Raw genomic sequence first — 19,389 nt, forward strand, 5'->3', positions numbered from 1 at the left:
CTCCCCTACTTGGTGATAAAAAACTAGGGGGGGTAAAAAATAAAAAAATTGTCGCCGGGGAAAAAAAATAAATCTTGTGCAGAGTATACACCCCTGTTATATTTTGACGCAATTAGTTTTTTTTAAAGTTTGTTCCAGTAGGTATTTAAATTTCTTCACAAATTACTGGGTAACGGAAACCTATGTAGACTTCATAATAGCATGTTAACCATACTGTAATATTCGTGTATTGTATACTCCTCTTCCTAGTGAAAATTATTCTAGTTACATACAGTATTTATTTCATTATCTGATATTGTAGATGAATTAAAACAAAATGTCGCAAGAAAGCGAGGCCAGTTGCTCTGGGGTAGGAAGCTTCCCTACAAGAAACTCTGCACTTAACACTGCGCAAAATCTTCAATCATATTTGGAAGATGCTAGTGATGGTAACGATGCATCTGGTTTTATGGCTAATATAGAAGAACCTAAATCTCTGAAGGGTATGTCTTCAGCCCTAGCCTTTAACAGCAAAAAATCGCCTAAAAATAATGGAAAACAAACTGCATCTTTTGTTGAAGATGTAAATGTATCAAAACATAATGAGATAAATAGTTCGTCAGCCTACCAATGGACGTTGCCAGGCTCACATACAGCCAGTAGAGATCACCAAGATTTCTGCACTCCTTCAACTCAAAAGAAACCTTCCAGGCCACAGCGGCATATACCTACTTTTCTTGGGCGGACAAGTGGGCCTGCCAGCAGTAACAAAGAGCAGGTCAGAATTCAGTCAGATGTTTTGGACTTGTCATTAGATGAGTTTGGTACTGGTAGCAGGCAAAAGGCTGCGCCTGTTTCATCTGTGGACTCAGAAGGTAGTAACAGAAAGAATGTTCTGGATCCTGGGACAGCCCGAAAACTAAGGGAGTTTTCACTCAAATTGAAGGCACTAAAAGCCCCCGCCACCAGAAAGTTAGGTAAGCGTTTATTTAAACTTGATATTTACTAAGAATTTGAGTTTTGATATCTTTTTAATTTCTATTTTTCTTTTCCAAATACGAAATATTATGGTCTTTTTTATTGAATTCTTTTAATGTTTAAACCAGTGTTTCGAAGCCGGGAGCCGTGGAGCCGGAGCCGTATTTTTAGTTAAAAACGGCTCCGGCTCCGGACTAGATAAATAAAGAGATTTTTATTACAAATTATAGTTTGGTAACTCTGTTTTGTCATGTGCAAATGCCCTTTAAAGTCCATTTTTATCAAAAATTGAACTTTTAAAACCTTCAAAATTCAAAAATAAAAAATATTTTTTTATAGGGAAAAAAAATATGTCGAGTTTTTCTTGATTTTAGGTTGGAGTCGGATCCGGAGCCGTATTTCCAGATACGGTTCCGCGGAGCCGAAGCCGCACTAAAATCAAACGGCTCCGAAACGCTGGTTCAAACTATAAATTAGCTTGGTATTTTTCCTTTTAGTAATATAGGCTTTTGATTTCGGAGGTTTGGAGAATATTAGTACCTCCACTACCCTCCTAAATAAAAATGAACGTTTTAGATTTCCATGAAAACCGTGGAAACGAATCAGGTCGACTAAACTCTTCCCGAAGGTCTATGTCAAGTAGAAACACAAGTATAAATCTACCAGAACCTGACCTAATTGTCAGCCTGGTTGAGGGCAGGGGTACGGCAAAGGTGAGGCTATTTTTATGCTTTCAAATCCGAATTGATATGTTTTCTAAAGTTTATATGTTTCTCTTCTTAAACGAGGACCAAAGTAGATAGTTTTAAAGAGAGAAAAGGAATAGTGATGTCATATTTTTAGCATATTTTGGTTGTGTTCGAAGACACACAATAAATTTCGAACACTTTTCTAAAGTCAAGGTGCATGTAATTGATCAAATAAACAGCTAGGGATGTAATACTTTGGAGGGGAGGGTTTTTCTTTTCAGTCATTTTTTATCACAGGTACTTGTACTTTGATTGTAACGTCTGCCATAAGGGGGGGGTAAGTTTTGCCACTTTCGCGTAATCAGTGTTGTGTGGGCTAGGTATTGATCTGAGATTATAGGTTATTTGGGATAAAAGTTTACTTTTGGGTAGTAGTTCACGGAAATTTAATCATTTTTTGAATAGGTCTCCAGGTTCAGGTGCTGCAGGCTGGAAGGTCGTTTCTGGACAGGTAAAAAAATTTAAAAAATTTTGTTTGAAGAGTTAGAGAGCAACTTACCAACCAAACTATGCTTCTTTTTAAATGTTATTAACATATCTGCAGAAAAAATTAAAATCGGCCTCCAGGTTCAGGTGCTTCAGGCCTCCAGGTACACTCTGGACAGGTAAAAATTAAAAAATTTTATTTGAAGAGTTAGAGGTAAACTTATAAAACCAAATATGCGTGTTTTTGGATGTTATTACCATATTTGCAGAAAAATGACAATCGGCCTCCAGGTTCAGGTGCTGCAGGCCTCCAGGTTCACTCTGGACAGGTAAAAAATAAAATTTCTTATTTGAAGAGTTAGAGGTACACTTATAAAACAAAATATGCATTTTTTTGGATGTTATCATCATATTTGCAGAATAATTTAAAATCGGCCTCCAGGTTCAGGTGCTGCAGGCCTCCAGGTACACTCTGGACAGGTAAAAATCAAAATTTCTTATTTGAATAGTTACAGGTACACTCATAAAACAAAATATGCATCTTTTTGGATGTTATCATCATATTTGCAGAAAAATTTAAAATCGGCCTCCAGGTTCAGGTGCTGCAGGCCTCCAGGTACACTCGAGACAGGTAAAAATTAAAATTTTTTTTTGAAGAGTTACAGGTACACTTATTAAACCAAATATGCATCTTTTTGGATGTTATTACCATATTTGAAGAAAAAATGACAATTGGCCTCCAGGTTCAGGTGCTGCAGGCCTCCAGGAACACTCTGGATAGGTAAAAATTAAAATTTCTTATTTGAAGAGTTACAGGTACATTTATTAAACCAAATATGCATCTTTTTGGATGTTATCATCATATTTGCAGTTAAAATTAAAATCGGCCTCCGGGTACAGGTGCTGCAGGCCTCCAGGTCCAGTCTAAACAGGTAAAAATAATAATTTCTTATTTAAAGAGTTAGAGGTACACTTATAAAACTAAATATGCGTAATTTTGGATGTTATTATCATATTTAAAGATAAATTGACAATCGGCCTCCAGGTTCAGGTGATGCAGGCCTCCAGGTCCACTCTGAACAGTTAAAATTTATAATCTCTTATTTAAAGAATTAGAGGTACACTTATTAAACCAAATATTTTTTTGATACTTTTGATATGGACACCTTACCTGGATCCTGTTGACTGCTGGTTGTCGCTAGCCAGTTAAAAAAGCCTAAATGGTTATTTTTGAATTTAGAGGAATGGTTTCTAAAAAGAAAATGGCTAAATTATAATAATTTAGTATAATATAGTATTTAAGGCTTCGAAATGTGTTCCAGACAGGCTCTAGATGGCCTCCAGGGGCCTGCTGGACCGGTAAATTAAATGTGTAAAGGAAGGTATAGTATATAGAAAAAGATAAGAAACTTAAATAAAAAATTGAGCATGGAGGCCACCTTGAGCGTGTCTAAAGCACATCTAGGGACATTAAATAATATGTATTGTATTTGATAATGATATTTAACCATTTTCTATTTTATAACCTTTTCTCTAAATTCAAAAATTATGTATTAAGATTATTAGCTATCCTGCAGGCTCCTGGAAAAGGTTTACTTGATATATTTTGCTATTTTATTATATTTTAACAATTTTCTATTTAGAAACCTTTCCTCTAATATCAAAAAAATACCTAAATAAGAAATTTTAAGTTTTACCTGTCCAGAGTGTACCTGGAGGCCTGCAGCACCTGAACCTGGAGGCCGATTTAAAATTTTTCTGCAAATATGATGATAACATCCAAAAAGATGCATATTTTGTTTTATAAGTGTACCTGTAACACTTCAAATAAGAAATTTTAATTTTTACCTGTCCAGAGTGTACCTGGAGGCCTGCAGCACCTGAACCTGGAAGCCGATTTTAAATTTTTCTGCAAATATGATGATAACATCCAAAAAGATGCATATTTAGTTTAATAAGTGCACCTGTAACTCTTCAAATAAAAAATTTTATTTTTTACCTGTCCAGAGTGTACCTGGAGGCCTGCAGCACCTGAACCTGGAGGCCGATTTTAAATTTTTCTGCAAATATGATGATAACATCCAAAAAGATGCATATTTTGTTTTATGAGTGTACCTGTAACTCTTCAAATAAGAAATTTTAATTTTTACCTGTCCAGAGTGTACCTGGAGGCCTGCAGCACCTGAACCTGGAAGCCGATTTTAAATTTTTCTGCAAATATGATGATAACATCCAAAAACACGCATATTTGGTTTTATAAGTGTACCTCTAACTCTTCAAATAAGAAATTTTATTTTTTACCTGTCCAGAGTGTACCTGGAGGCCTGCAGCACCTGAACCTGGAGGCCGATTTTAAATTTTTCTGCAAATATAATGATAACATCTAAAAAGATGCATATTTAGTTTAATAAGTGTACCTGTAACTCTTCAAATAAGAAATTTTGATTTTTACCTGTCCAGAGTGTACTGGAGGCATGCAGCACCTGAACCTGGAAGCCGATTTTAATTTTTTTTGCAGATATGTTAATAACATTCAAAAAGAAGCATATTTTGTTTTATAAGTTGCTCTCTAACTCTTCAAACTAAATTTTTAATTTTTTTTTACCTGTCCAGAAACGACCTTCCAGCCTGCAGCACCTGAACCTGGAGACCTATTCAAAAAATGATTAAATTTCCGTGAACTACTACCCAAAAGTAAACTTTTATCCTAAATAACCTATAATCTCAGATCAATACCTAGCCCACACAACACTGATTACGCGAAAGTGGCAAAACTTACCCCCCCCCCCCTTATTTATGTCATTGTCCATACATTTACTTTTTAGGGTGAAGTTGGTATTGCAGCCTTCCAGATTTCCAATCCTGTGTTGATACTTTGTCAGTTGTCAGATTCTCCCACATATCCAAGGTGGAAAACAAGTTAAATTCATGTGTTTTTATTCTTAAATTTGTCCGCAATTATTACTTTGAACGTTTTGTGTGTTGTCGGGAAGGTATTGGGTTAGTATCTGGGCTCAAAACACGTTAGGTACTACTAAAGAAGTTAATAAGTGTAAATATTGCTGCTAGTGACATTAATAGAACAGAGAAAGGGAAATGCTTAAACCCATTTTTGTAAGGTCTTTTAGGTAGCGAAGCTACTCTATAATTCACTTTGTCCGTTTGCTGTAGCGGTATGGGGGAAATGTGCTTTTCTTGGATCCCATTCAAGACTGTTATTTGTTGTGTTAAGATTGCGTAAACCAATAAGCATCCCTTATAGAATCTACTTATTCTTCCGTTTTATTCATCCATGATTTTTTGGGCATTGCTACTTATGGACGTTGTCATCCTTGTTTTTGTTCAGGTCTCTTAGTAAACTGATGTCACTAAATCCAGTTGAGATAATTATGCCAGCCGATACTATATTTGCCAGAAAATCTGATGGTTCAGGTGAAACTTTAATCGTTGTATTTTCAACAAATTTAGAAGTTTTAGTACCGCAAGATAGAGATACGAGACATACTGTCTGATTCCACCAATAGGAAATACTAAAGGAACATACATGAGATATCATTGGTTGAAATTGTGTACATATTTTGTCGCATATTTTAGGAGTAAGCTTTTCCTGAGGAAATTAATTCGTGTAGAAAATTCTTCCCTCGATAATGTGAAGCATATGAAACATATATTAAGTTAGTTATAAATTTTTAAAAATAAAGTTAGCTTTCTAAAAAATATATCGTCGAATAAATTCGTCTAAAATTTTGTCGCACGTATCTAGTACATAACAAAATGTAAACAAAACTTCTGTCTGCACAAATTCCTTTTTTAATTTTGACGAAAAATGGGGTCAGTTGTCTATTTAAAGCAGCTACATAAGTGAGGCACATATGCCAATCAACCAACAAACGTACGTCCAATAAAGTTCAGACTTTGCTATCGTAATAATGGCACTTCATATTGTAAGATTATGCATAACTAAATCAGGGTAACTAAATAATTTCCTTTAATCATATTTACAGAAGTATAAAAGACTAAAGTTTTTTCATTTATGCACAACATGAAAATATTTATTTACTTATTATGTGCATACAACTTTTATTTATGTTCAGGAGAGTCTCGTTGTAAGTTATCTAAAGAAGTGAACAAATTTCTTCCTGGAACGACCATTCATAGAGTTCAAAGAAAACATTTTGATGACAAGAAAGGTTACACAACTTCATTTTCTTGCTATTTAGTAATCTTTGTTTAACCTGTATTGCCTCCAAAGCTCTGCCACCAATCTAATGTGTTTAAATTAATTTGCTTTACGGCCTTGGTATTAAAAGAAATAACACCTGTAGCTAGGACAACATATGTGGTTGCATGACCTTTGTCTGGGAGTGTCAACTGTGCTTGATAATGAGTATCTATAGTATGATAAAGTGCGATTTAGACTCAAATCTGAAAACATTCCCGACAAAAAGCTAGTGTTATAAATTTTGGTAATGCTGACGGTACTGTTGTTTATTATATATTTTTTTATCAATCCATCCATGATTATTTCTTTCATTTCAGGTCAGATTACTTATAGTTGATTATATCATCAGTTTTATATACATAAATATGTTCATTTGAAATATAGGATTGAGCTTGCTTCAAAGTTTGGGATCTACAGAGAGCGGAACTAGCGTGGAGCTCCACTATCAGAACAAATATTATGCCCTGGCCGCTACAGCTGCGCTTATTCAATATCTGCAATTTTCTGAAGGTAAATACAGTATCCCCTTTTGTATGAAATTATACAAATTTTACCTCCTGAAAGAGCTATTGTGTAGGAGCATAACGAGCAAAAAACCTCATTCTCTTTATCTTTTAAATAAGGGGGGGGGGGGGCGTTTTTTCTTTATGCCTAATCTCTGCTTGGAGGCCTAACCCTGAGGACCTAATCAGATCAAAAGTGAACACAGACGCACAAAAAAAATAACAACCGCTGCCATTACTTTTATTATCAAAGTATGTCAAAATAAGGGGTGTTCTTGACTAGGCAATTTGAGAGGAACCACCTATCTATGTTTAATGTTTATTTACCTATACCTAAATTTAAAAATTTAGCAACTTTTGTCAAATATCAAAGTCATTCTGTAAAAAGGGCTTAAACAAGGAGATTGTTAGTAGAATCTTCAATGTTTCAAAATTAAAAATGTATTTTGTCAAACGTATTTAGAAATTGGAGAATTGTTTTATTTCAAGAAACTCGATTTCATGCTTATTGGAAAAATGTTTTTTTTTTCAAGGAATTCGATTTCATGCTTACTCTCTGAGAGTTGTGTACGAATCTGCCCAGTTGTGTACGACTATTGACCCTCTGACTGCTGAACACATTGAGCTCATCACAAGTATCGGAGATCAAAAATCCAAGTTTTCTCTGTTTGGTTGTCTCAACAAATGTACAACTAGAGGTAAAACCTGTAATTTTGTGTCAACATCCCTGTTAAACTTTTGTACTTCAATTATATCAAATCCATGACCATAAAAAAGTATGGATATTTATAATAATATTTGAATTCTTTGAGGTGTCGCCCCTTACAATAAGGGTCTTAGTATTTGAAGGAAGAGAAAGGGGGTAGAAAAATAGCTTACTAATATTGTATTAAGTTTCCATAAGAATGGAAAACTTTATCATTTTAATGGCTAGCAAGATTGACAACCAAGAAATCTACTTGTTTATATAATATATTACATACAGATGACTGAAATATGTCGATTTTTTTTTACTTTTCTTGTATTGGCATTAGTTTTAGAATGTAAATGATAATTATCTTGGATTGATATTTATTCTTATCTTAAGGAGGAACGAGGTTGCTAAGGTCCAACTTATTCCAACCTCCAAGTGACCAGCAGGTTCTTTTTTTTTATAAAAATTCAAAACAGGTTCTCGTCATTTGTATTGCCCTAAGTTCTCTAAAATAGTGATTTTCTAAAAGTTTGGCTATGTTTCACGAGTTTAAAAAAGAACACTCCTCTTTTGCCAATGTTCATCTGAATTTAGATTTTTATATTTATAGTAGTATGTATGTAGGTATGTGTTTCGGTCTGTATCAAATTTTTCGTATTTTGGCCATTTTTTGTCAGATTTAAAATTTTAGGTAAAAGGATTTGGTAATCTTATCTGTCAAAGATGTAGAACATATGTGTGTGTGTTAATCAAATTAGTTTTCTGATTGATGTATTGAGAATATCATACAATATACATTTCATAAGATGACAGAAGACCGTCTAGAAGCTGTAAGTGAGCTAGTAGAGAACCCACAGCTACATCAAGTATTGAAGAATGCTCTACCAAGGTTTCAGGATATTGAGCTTATACTCTCGCTCTGTGTTCAGGTAAGGGAATTTGAGTACGTGGATATTTGTGACAGGGTAATTTTTGTCGTCAATGTAGTCCTCAATTATTGGTTAATACGTTCCTCACTGTTCAGGGGTGGTGGTGTCGTTGTATTAGCCAGCTTGTAGAATTATTTTATCAGGGTATGCGAGAATCTCTCACAATATCCACGAACTCTATATCCATTTTTCAGGTTCATCTCTTGATCTGATAGGAAGCAATTAAGCAACACTATCCAATATTATTATTACATGTTCATAAAAGAAAAATATTTTTAAAAAATAAGATATTTTTAAAATTATTTTTGGGGCATAAGGGGGGGGGAAGTTTTGACACATTTGCGTAAACAGGGAGTATAGGCTTTATCTTTGGACTGAGAGGATAGGTTATTAGACATAAAATCATTCTTATATGATGAATTTTCCCAAGTTTTAAGATTTTTTGGATAGGCCTCCAGGTTCCGGAGCTCCAGGCCTCCAGGTCCTCTCTGTACAGGTAAAAATTAAAAAAAAAAATTTTTTTTTTGAAGAGTTAGAAGTCAACCTATGAAACAAAATATGCATATTTTTGAATGTTATTCACATATTTGAAGAAAAAAACGCATATTTTGTTTCATAAGTTGACTTCTAACTCTTCAAAAAAAAAAAAAACTTTCATTTTTACCTGTACAGAGAGGACCTGGAGGCCTGGAGCTCCGGAACCTGGAGGCCTATCCAAAAAATCTTAAAACTTGGGAAAATTCATCATATAAGAATGATTTTATCCCTAATAACCTATACTCTCAGTCCAAAGATAAAGCCTATACTCCCTGTTTACGCAAATGTGTCAAAACTTCCCCCCCCCTTTTTTCCATTTTTGGGAGGGTGGAGGTGTCCTTCCTGCAAAGAAAATAGCTTAAAGCCACCGCTGGACCAGTAGCTATCTTCCCTGTTGAGTTGAGTAGAGTATGATTTTAACTAACCTGCCTTTTTAAGCTTCCAGATCAATCAAGCAAGAGCCCCATCTGGTTGGAGAAGAAAATGGACAAAGTTATTTGCCTGAAAGGTATTCTGGAATACATGGAACCGCTCAGCAACCTGTTGGCGGATGTTAAATCCAAGATTTTGTCCGCGGCCAGGGAATTGATGACTAAACACGCCCCTGACTGCTCATTATTGCTAGAGATGATGGATTTAGTGATCAATAAAAATTGTTATTATCAACAGAAGAAAGGGGCGTCAAACCTAAAATTTGCTCGGAGCATGGTTGTCAAAGAAAATGTGAATCCGTTGCTGGATATGGACAGAGCTGCCATGTGTGAGAATATTGATGATCTAGAGACTCACACAAAGGTCATTTTTATTTTTCTTAGTTATTTTATGGATTCATTATATTTTTAACTCAGTAGGTAGGTACTCATTGACTCAAGTAAAAAGTATTTTAATGGTTAAAAATTTAAAAAATAAAATATATAAAATCTGTAACTGGACAAAGTGTCTCAAAAAATCAGCCTTGTGACGTCATAAAAATGAGGGATTAACAATATCCATTACTTTTTAAGAGATTTTCTTTCCCACTGTTCCTCTCATCTCTCTCATTTTTATGACGTCACATGGCTGATTTTTGAGACACTTTGTCAAGCTACCAAAATCTTTATTTTATTTAGGAATTGGAGGATGAATATAATATGCCAGTGAGACTAATGTATTCAGCAAACAAAGGATTCTACCTGAGTGTTACCAAGGAGAAAGGGAAAAAGCTTGATGATAATATTCCTAAATACTTTCAAAGAGTTCAGAAAAATAAGAATAGCTTTACTTTTACTACCGAGGTAATGCTTTTTAAAACTTCTTTTTTTAATAGTCCTTTGCCTTGGGTTGGTTTAAGGCCACTTTCCTGACCTACTCCGTTACAAATTTTAACTACATTTACACAAATAGCTGGTTTCTGTCTTTTCTAGGTTAAAAAGTTGTCGGTTCTTTGTGATTTCATCTTATTTTTTAAATGTAATATGGTTATATTATGTATTTTCAGTCGTTCTATTAAGACGACACGCTGGTTATATTTTTCCATAGCACTCGCAAGTACTAATCTTTTCTTAAAAAAACTTTTTATTACTATTAATTTTTACATATGAATACAAAATAATCCTTCTAAATCTAACACGACCATTCAAATATCTAAAGATAAGAAATAAGAAATGATATTTTATTCATTTAAATTTAATTTGATTTTAGTTTGTGTCTCTCAAAGATCAAATTATACAGAACATTATGAAGGTAAATCATAACAACGAAAATAACTTTTTTAAATAACGAAACTTATACGTATTTTCAGTTGTCGTTGGGGGTGCAACACATTGACGACCTTACCATATGTCCCCCAAATATTATTTTTTATTTATATTTCGTTTGTTGGCTATATCTTATTCCTGGAATCACATAGTGGAGTTTGAAATGAAAATTTATATTTTTTTGAAAATTGATTTAAAGTGCTGCTTTTTACAGCTTCATTAGATTATGACAAAACTCACTCACCTTGTCATTATTAGAAGCTTGAATTCTGAAAGCATAACTTGAATTAGAATTCTGTGATACACCCCATTATTGACACGTAACATAGACAAATAAGATGACACTCGCACGTCACAGTGGCCCTAGCGTATCTATGGCTTAAAAATCTCGACCTTAACAGTTTAAAAATCTCGACCTTAACAGTTAAAACTGTGATAACTTTTTTATTTTTAGGAGTTATGACTTATTTTTTTCCTTTTTCGAAATGGGATTGCATGTATTTTAATAGGAAAATTTAAAAATATAATTTATTTCATCAATTCTACTGTTGTTTTACCAAGATATGCAAATTTTTGATAAAAAAATCGTATTGTTTTACTCAACGCAGGGAGGTAGAAATTCAGACACATTGCTAAAAAATTTGAAAATTTGAAGTGCAAGTATTACTTGAGTTACAAGAAATCTAAAATATGTTTTGGAAAGGTCTTAAAAATGTCTAAAACATTTGGTTTAAATTTTAAAAATATTGCCCACCCCCAAGCCGCCAGGGGGGGAAAACCGAAACGGTAAGAAAAAGTATGCCTCATACGGGGTGAGATGGGGTGAACTTCCCACGGATAAAATCTAATGAAATTTTGCACACTCATTATTAAGCATGTCTTGTTGCCGCGTTTTTCTGCGTATAATGGTAGCACTATTTTTGGGCTAATAGTAACCGCTCAAAAATACCTTATATTTAAGGACTTCCAATTGCCCTAAAAAAAATTAAATATTATTTTTTTTTATAAAAAACAATAAATGAGGCCATAATTAAATTATTTATGCAAAAAAAATTATTAATTTATCTTTAATAAGACCAAAGATATGATGTTTTTAACACCTACTAAAAGGATTAATTTTGTCGGGATTTGGGCAAAATATCGCATTGACAAAAGTTGTTTACAAAAGATACACTACACTACGCTGCAGGGCCGGAGTGACGTCCTTGTAGATAATGTAGATATTCTGTGACTTTATGACTTATGAAGGAAGCAGCTGTTTGTATCTTTGCTATATACTTTTATGACTAATAGGCTTTGTATATCGAACAGCTGATTTTGCTTTGTACTTTGATTTGATCATTTGATGACTGTTCAGGTTCAATTTTTTTTTACAGTTCTTTAGTTTTTTTTTTAATTTTTCAAGTATATTTTTAACCCTTTAACCTTCTGCAGAAGATAAATTTTTTTCCCCTACTGGTTTTTTCTAGCAAGGAAAGGGAAAAAAATGGAAATATTTACAGAACTCTTAATTTTATTCATGTTATCCCCCTCTTGCATATTGTTTTAGCTTTTTACACAAAGGAGGGGACAAAAAATGGAAAATAATTGTTTTCAGTTCTCTTAATTTTTGCATTTTTTCCCCCCCAACCACATAGTTTTGCAGAATATACACCCCTGGTTTTTTCTCAAACCTTTTTTATTTGATTATTTTCAAACTGTAAAGAACAACTGAATAAATTTGAATATTTATTTGGTAATTTCAGCAGATTTAAATAAACTATTTTTTGTCAGTTTAACTTTCTCGTGGCATTTGATAGTAATCTATTTTTTTATTATCTTGGAGAGATGTCCAAACTAATAAGAAAGTTTCTTTATTTAAATTTCTTTAGATCTCGTTTTCGAAGTCCAATTCTTATTCAAGTTAAAGTTAGGATGTTGAACTTTTTGCTCTAGGAGATCACTCTGATATCTGACACCATCCTGGAGGAGGTTTTGAGTGAGGTGAGGGAGTACATCTGGTTCCTGTATCAAGTGAGTGAAACCATATCACATCTGGATGTCATCACAGCTCTTGCTACTGTCTCCTGTGGCTCGGATTATGTTAAGGTTTGTGTATATTTCATACTTTTCTTAATAAATACATAACTATCAAATTGTATTCCCAATGGGAAGGTAGGAATATTGAACTCTAAATAATATTGGTGACTAACGTTTTTGAACATGTTCTCTCCATTATTGGTCTAAAACTTTGGGTACTTTTATTACACTTTATGAGGGGAGAAATTAAGGAAAGTTGCTACACATTTTATGATGTATTTGTGAGATGTCATTTTTTGGGTTTGGATAGGGCGGTGGTGTCACACCCGAAAACAAATTAGTTTAAACTCACCACAGGACTAGTTTCCATTGCCTGATGAGTAGGGCCTATCGGCTAGAGGTTACTAAGATCTAAATCTTCAGACAAACGGACAGACAGACATCGTTCTAATTTGAATTTTTTTACCTACTTAAAAATATATATTTTGATATCAACAATACTTTTAGCCAGAGTTTGGATCTAGTATGATAGTACGCGCTGCCAGACATCCTATTCTAGAAACTATACAACCTGAGGTAATTATGTTAATATTAAAATTTAAAACTAGACAAAATACGACCTTTGCACGAAAAGATAAAATAGTATATGACAATATGGTTTCACCACTCAAAAATAATACTTCGAGTGTATCCTGCCGCACCACACAAATAAATACGAAAATCAATCCACGATAAATCTATTGGAAAGAAATGTAATATCTCATAAATTTGTGCTAAAATTTTGATTTTTTTTGAATTTTCGACGTATAGGTATTATCGAAGAAATAATAATTTTTTTTATATATTATCTGAACTTTTTGTAAGGTTGTTCCAAATGACATTGTCGCTGATATTGATAATAGAATGGTCATATTAACAGGTCATATTTTTCCTTATAATAAAGTAACAGGATGTTTGTGTGTCTGTGTGTTTGTGTGTTTGTACCGAAGGATCTCGCTAACCGCTGAACCGATCGGGTTCTCCTTAACAGGGTAGATTCTCATATGTCCCGGGAAGGTTTATAACAATTTTGGGGGAGGGTACCACCACCCTCCCTAGAGAAATTAAATTTTTTTTAAATTTCTCAATTTTAGAAAGAGAGTTCAACGAAAAACAAACATCAAACGTAATTTTTTTTACTTTTTCTTTTAAAATCTAAAATAAGAAATTGAATTATTAAATTCGACTCTCTCCTCCTCAAGTGCCCCTAGAGGCCTCTAGGGGCGTAGCCGCTAGTGTTTAATATAGCTTTACCTATTTATCCTTACGTTTACAAAATTTTACAATTTTTTTTGTTGATGTGTGTAATGGTTTTGAGATTACACGTAATATTCAATAATAAAATATTCTAAAACCTTCTCGGGATCTATTATAAGCTTCTTCAAAAAAGGAGAACTCAATCTTTTCAGTCGCTAGCGAAATCTAACGGAAAACCGTTCTGTTTTATTTAATAGGATGATGCGATCTTGTTGTGTATGACACATTAAACGTTTTACATAAGTCAAGAATACAAATAAAAACTATATACAAACTTTATTCTATAAAGGTCCAAATATGAGTGGTAAATCTACATATCTAAGGAAGGTAGTATTAATCTGTATTATGGCCCAGATTGGTTGCTTCGTTCCAGCTTCGCAAGCTGTCATTAGGTATTTTACTTCATTCGAATTTTCTAAAGATACATTAGTTAATCCTAACATAAATTAAGATGATAATGATCTTTTGGGGGGTGTAGGGGTTGATAAGTTTGTATTCAGACTTCCAAAAGTAAATACCTAATGAAATATGTTTTTATTACCTAGATATTTTCAACATCAAAATGTTTGTTTTACCTGTTTATTTTCAGAATCCCCGATCGAATATTTTCTCGTGTATCTAACCGAGATAGTATTGAGACGAATTCATCTACATTTATGTTGGAAATGAAAGAAGTTGCTCATATGATTGAGGGAAGGTTAGTTGACGGTGGAAACGTAACTAGATTAGTTTTAGGATTTAATTTCATGTCCATATTGTCTTTTGCAATACTATGATAGAGACGGTTCGTTTAATTTATAATTTATTTAAGAATCAGGCACCACAAGGAAATCATAGGTATTTAAAATGATAACTTATAAACAGTGAACTATAAGCTAGAAATTTTATATTATTTCTATTTCCATTTATTAGGTATCAATTTTTAATAAAGGTTTCTATCAACAAGAATGTAACCTTGTTATTGCTGCGCTTATTAAGAACGTGATTGTCTCTATTTGTTTAGGTCTGACCTATCACTGATAATTATTGATGAGCTCGGCAGAGGTACATCTGTAGAGGAAGGATCAGGTACCAAAATTAAGACTAATAACAAATGAATAGCACAAATTCACGTTTTAGCTTTTCCATTTAATTTTATAGTGTGATTAAAATTGAATGTTATTTTCTAAATTTCTTTTTAAAGTTATTTTATGTGATCCAACTTTTTAATGATAATTTATTATAATTTTCATATGATTCTCACAAATTGGAGCTTTCATGTTTTTGACTTTACAACTGTAAAGAAAAAGTCCAAAATATTGTTGGTATGGTTTATTTTATCAAAGTCAATTTGACATGTCCATCTAAAAATCTCTTTTAATTAAAAAAAATCACCAAAGGTTTTCTTATAATATTTAATCCATGTTTTTATCAAGGAGTTTGTTGGGCTGTTTGTGAAGAATTGCTACGGGGCGAGGCATTTGTTTTCCTAGCCACACACTTTCAATTGATTCCACAGCTGGCGAGACTCTATCCAACTGTTTCTAATTATCATTTTCTCAGTTCTGTGGACGGACAAGAAGAATCCTTTGCTCATATGCTTGGTAAATATTTAAAATATTGTATTAGTTATTTTTCGCATCGTATTATAAACAGCTTTCGTGGATATATTCGTAGAAAGCTGGACATAGTTTTTTCGTATGGATGAGAACCGGTTCCTATCCACCGGATTCGAATAAATACGAGAAAAGATATTAACTTATGTATTTTAACTTTTTGCAGGGTTGTTATCCCGTAACCGAAACCTGTTTTTTTTGTGGGTTTGTGGTTATATTCTATATTAAGATAGTAGGGTAAGGCGTTGTAATGTCGGTAGTTATATTAGTTTATTGAAAAAAGGGGGTAAAAAACTATTATTTCTAAATAAAACCAAGACCATTAGAAAGCTTTATTGAAAAAAACTTTTTTATGCGGGTACCCGTCGAAGCGAAAACCCTGATTTTTAGTCTTTGTATTATTGCATTTGCTCTGAAAAAATAATTTAGATACAAAAAGATGGTAGGTGGTACGCTTTTATGGACAAAATTGTCCTTGTCTGTCCAAGTTTAATTTTGTATATTTTAAGTGAAAGGAACTAAAGAACCTGGCCCGAAGGACAATTATGGAATAGAACTAGCTGCCAGCACAAACTTGGACAGGTATATTTGTATAGAATCATTGTATGTCCAGTCCAGCAAGGGGTCAAGACGCTAGATGGGATCGACATTTGGACATCATTAAATTCTGACAGCCAGTTCATTTTAATCCTTATAGAAAAGTACCACGAAGTTAGCTAAACGTCGAACTGACATGGTTCTTCTTTGAAGTGAAGCTTCTTTGAGGGAATGACCCCCCACCCTTGGCCTTTTTTCAAAAGTAAAAAATGAAGATCGACCCCCTCCCTTCACTCCAGTGCTCTTTGTGGCCTTTGTAAGCTAGTATGAAAAAAGATAAAAACCAAATTTATGTTTCTTAAACTGAATTAAATATAAAAATGAATATTTAGAAATGTTATCGAGATGGCCAGGCAGTTTCTTCCAAGAGTTAATCTCACTCAGGCTGTTATTAGTCCAAGAGATAGGTTAATATAATAAACTATTTGAATTCATGTGCATAATATAATTTTCTTTAAATGCCCTTAATCTTGACAATTGTTATCTAGATCTGTTTTGATGCTTTATGTTTTATTTTGAAAATATAAAATTAGGAAGGGGGGAGGGGGCAAGACTGCTTAAGTTTTACAGTTTTTGAATTTTTAGGGTAGATGAAAGTTGCATCAATTTGTTGAGATCAATTCGCCAGATGTGCAGGCAAGGGCTGACTCGGAGTCAACTAATTCAAAATTTAAGGTTAGTAGAACTCAGGAGTTGCTTCTCATAGTCGTAGCATTTTTTATTTTTTTATTGTTAAGTATCAAAGTAAGTTCAGGTGCTGGGTAGCCCCGCAGTGTTACGACAACTCAAGTATGGCAAAGAAAAACTTAATTTTTCAAAAAAAAAATATTGGGGGGGGGGTTAAGTTCTCGGGAACTCACAAATTATTGTCATTCAAGAATTCTATTTTTCTCCACAAACACACACACAGATCCTGTTACAATATTATAAGGATTTTTTTTAAACTGCTCAAGTTGACGACAAAGGTACAAGACTGAAATAAACCTTAAAAATCATTTAAAACCAAAGAAGACAATTTAAATTTTTTACTGGCTAAAGAGAATACTTTTTTACTGTTCACATTCAATCTATTAAACACTGTTTAAAAGGAAGATTTTCTTCATTTATCTAAAAATTAAGCTTCGTAACTTTATTACATAGTCATCACTGTTATTTGTTAGGTTACTTCGTGAAGATTTCTTGAGACAGACACGGCAAATAAGAGACCAAGATGAATCAGATTAAATGTTTCTCAATTTTTTTTTATTTGGACTAAAATCGACTTCCATTGTACTAACTTTCATGCAGTTAAATATGAGAGTTTTTCTTAGCTAAGTCCGATATCCAAATTTGTTTTTCATGGTTTTATATATTTCGATAGTAATAAAATTACTAAAATTCAGCTAAAATATAAATTTTATAACAATAACCAGCTGCAAAATTACTTGTTAAACATTATATATATATATCCTATTTTTATTTCATTGTACTAAAAATTTTTTATTGAAAATATTATTTACTTTAAGATTTGTGTATAATTATAAACTTTTGTTTTTATTTGATCAATAAAAATTAATATTGACAAATATGTATTTTTTAATAAAAACAAGGGGGGGGGGGAAGTTTTGACACATTTGCGTAAACAGTGAGTATAGGCTTTATCTTTGGACTGAGAGGATAGGTTCTTAGGGATAAAATCATTCTTATATGATGAATTTCCCCCAGATTTAAGATTTTTTGGATAGGCCTCCAGGTTCCGGAGCTCCAGGCCTCCAGGTCCTCTCTGTACAGGTAAAAATTAAAAAAATAATTTTTTTTTTTAAGAGTTAGAAGTCAACCTATGAAACAAAATATGCATATTTTTTATGTTATTCACATATTTGAAGAAAAAAATGCATATTTTGTTTCATAAGTTGACTTCTAACTCTTGAAAAAAAATTATTTTTTTAATTTTTACCTGTACAGAGAGAACCTGGAGGCCTGGAGCTCCGGAACCTGGAGGCCTATCCAAAAAACCTTAAATCTGGGGGAAATTCATCATATAAGAATGATTTTATCCCTAATAACCTATCCTCTCAGTCCAAAGATAAAGCCTATACTCACTGTTTACGCAAATGTGTCAAAACTCCCCCCCCCCCCCCTTAATTAAAGATCAATTATCTAATTTTATAAGATAATTTATAAAATGACTAGTTGAACAAAATCTAAATACAATAATATTTTATTGAGCAAATTTTAAGATGTAAATTAGCCTTATACAAACATATGATAGAGCTATAAAAAAAAGAAATATTTTTTAAGAGGAGCTTCTCTTTACACACAGCGTCAATATATAACATATAAAGATGTACATATATTCAGAATTTAGGACAAAAACAAGGAGGTCCAAGGAGAGAAGGAAGGCAAAGGGGTGATAGAATTTTGTTAAAATATTTTTTTTGGACCTTTTAGACAAGCCCTAGTTTTACGGTTGCATACAATATTAAAAATTTCATGTAAATGTTTAATAGTACCAAATAATAACGTTTTCACCAAGGGGTTGAGCAAATTTTCCGCTTTGAAATCACATTCTGTGGGAAACTATCATTTTGGTTTATTTTAACTTTATAAAGAAGGTGTCTTAACTTTTATTTTTGTAGCTAGTCGGTCTTTATAGTAAGTAGTAGATGTAAAATTTACCATAGAATTTAGATATGCAATCGTTTTTTTATGAACCCATATTTTTTATGCCTGTGTTAGAATATTGAGCAAATTTTCCGCTTTGAAATCACATTCTGTGGGAAACTATCATTTTGGTTTATTTTAACTTTATAAAGAAGGTGTCTTAACTTTTATTTTTGTAGCTAGTCGGTCTTTATAGTAAGTAGTAGATGTAAAATTTACCATAGAATTTAGATATGCAATCGTTTTTTTATGAACCCATATTTTTTATGCCTGTGTTAGAATATATTTATGTTTAAAGTTTTGAATAAACCGAGGTTTAATAATCGATTTTTTCAATAATTGCCTGACAGAATTAAAAAAGTGAGGTGTCAAATTAAAGATCTTACTATTTTTGTTCATAATGGCAATTTTCTTCTTTTTTTGCGTTTTAGTACATTTTAAGTTTAGTACGTTTTAGTAAATAATAGGTCTACAAAAAAAAACGAT

At 32.8% G+C, this 19,389-nt stretch overlaps 1 protein-coding gene across 2 annotated transcripts; it reads left to right on the forward strand.

Annotated features, from left to right (window-relative positions):
* The first annotated feature begins 266 nt into the window (after nucleotides 1-266).
* Nucleotides 267-17,825, forward strand: LOC145316742 (mutS protein homolog 4-like). Of its 2 annotated transcripts, XM_080157458.1 has the most exons (23): nucleotides 267-956; nucleotides 1,534-1,670; nucleotides 4,958-5,040; nucleotides 5,479-5,564; nucleotides 6,227-6,322; nucleotides 6,739-6,864; nucleotides 7,391-7,555; nucleotides 7,945-7,997; nucleotides 8,358-8,480; nucleotides 9,456-9,812; nucleotides 10,127-10,291; nucleotides 10,698-10,739; nucleotides 12,689-12,841; nucleotides 13,280-13,348; nucleotides 13,637-13,691; nucleotides 14,358-14,460; nucleotides 14,658-14,765; nucleotides 15,072-15,136; nucleotides 15,484-15,651; nucleotides 16,173-16,245; nucleotides 16,593-16,667; nucleotides 16,846-16,935; nucleotides 17,421-17,825. In XM_080157458.1, exons 1-23 carry the CDS (start codon nucleotides 317-319, stop codon nucleotides 17,482-17,484), a joined length of 3,096 nt encoding a protein of 1,031 aa, XP_080013584.1. In that variant the 5' UTR covers nucleotides 267-316; the 3' UTR covers nucleotides 17,485-17,825. The 2 variants fall into 2 exon arrangements, with proteins under 2 accessions (XP_080013584.1, XP_080013585.1); XM_080157459.1 differs by lacking the exon at nucleotides 1,534-1,670 and having other exon boundaries at nucleotides 267-757.
* Nucleotides 17,826-19,389: the final 1,564 nt, after the last annotated feature.

Source organism: Acartia tonsa, chromosome 4 (genome assembly GCF_053477335.1).
Source record: "Acartia tonsa isolate MP-2025a chromosome 4, ASM5347733v1, whole genome shotgun sequence".
Lineage (NCBI taxonomy): Eukaryota > Metazoa > Arthropoda > Copepoda > Calanoida > Acartiidae > Acartia > Acartia tonsa.

What these genes read in the sequence shown, in the direction of transcription:
- LOC145316742 (XM_080157458.1), top strand. Translation starts at nt 317, where the DNA reads ATGTCGCAAGAAAGCGAGGCCAGTTGCTCTGGGGTAGGAAGCTTCCCT. An exon ending in CCCCGCCACCAGAAAGTTAG is followed by an intron (nt 957 to 1,533) that starts GTAAGCGTTTAT and finishes TGAACGTTTTAG; the next exon opens with ATTTCCATGAAAACCGTGGA. An exon ending in CAACAAATGTACAACTAGAG is followed by an intron (nt 7,556 to 7,944) that starts GTAAAACCTGTA and finishes TCTTATCTTAAG; the next exon opens with GAGGAACGAGGTTGCTAAGG.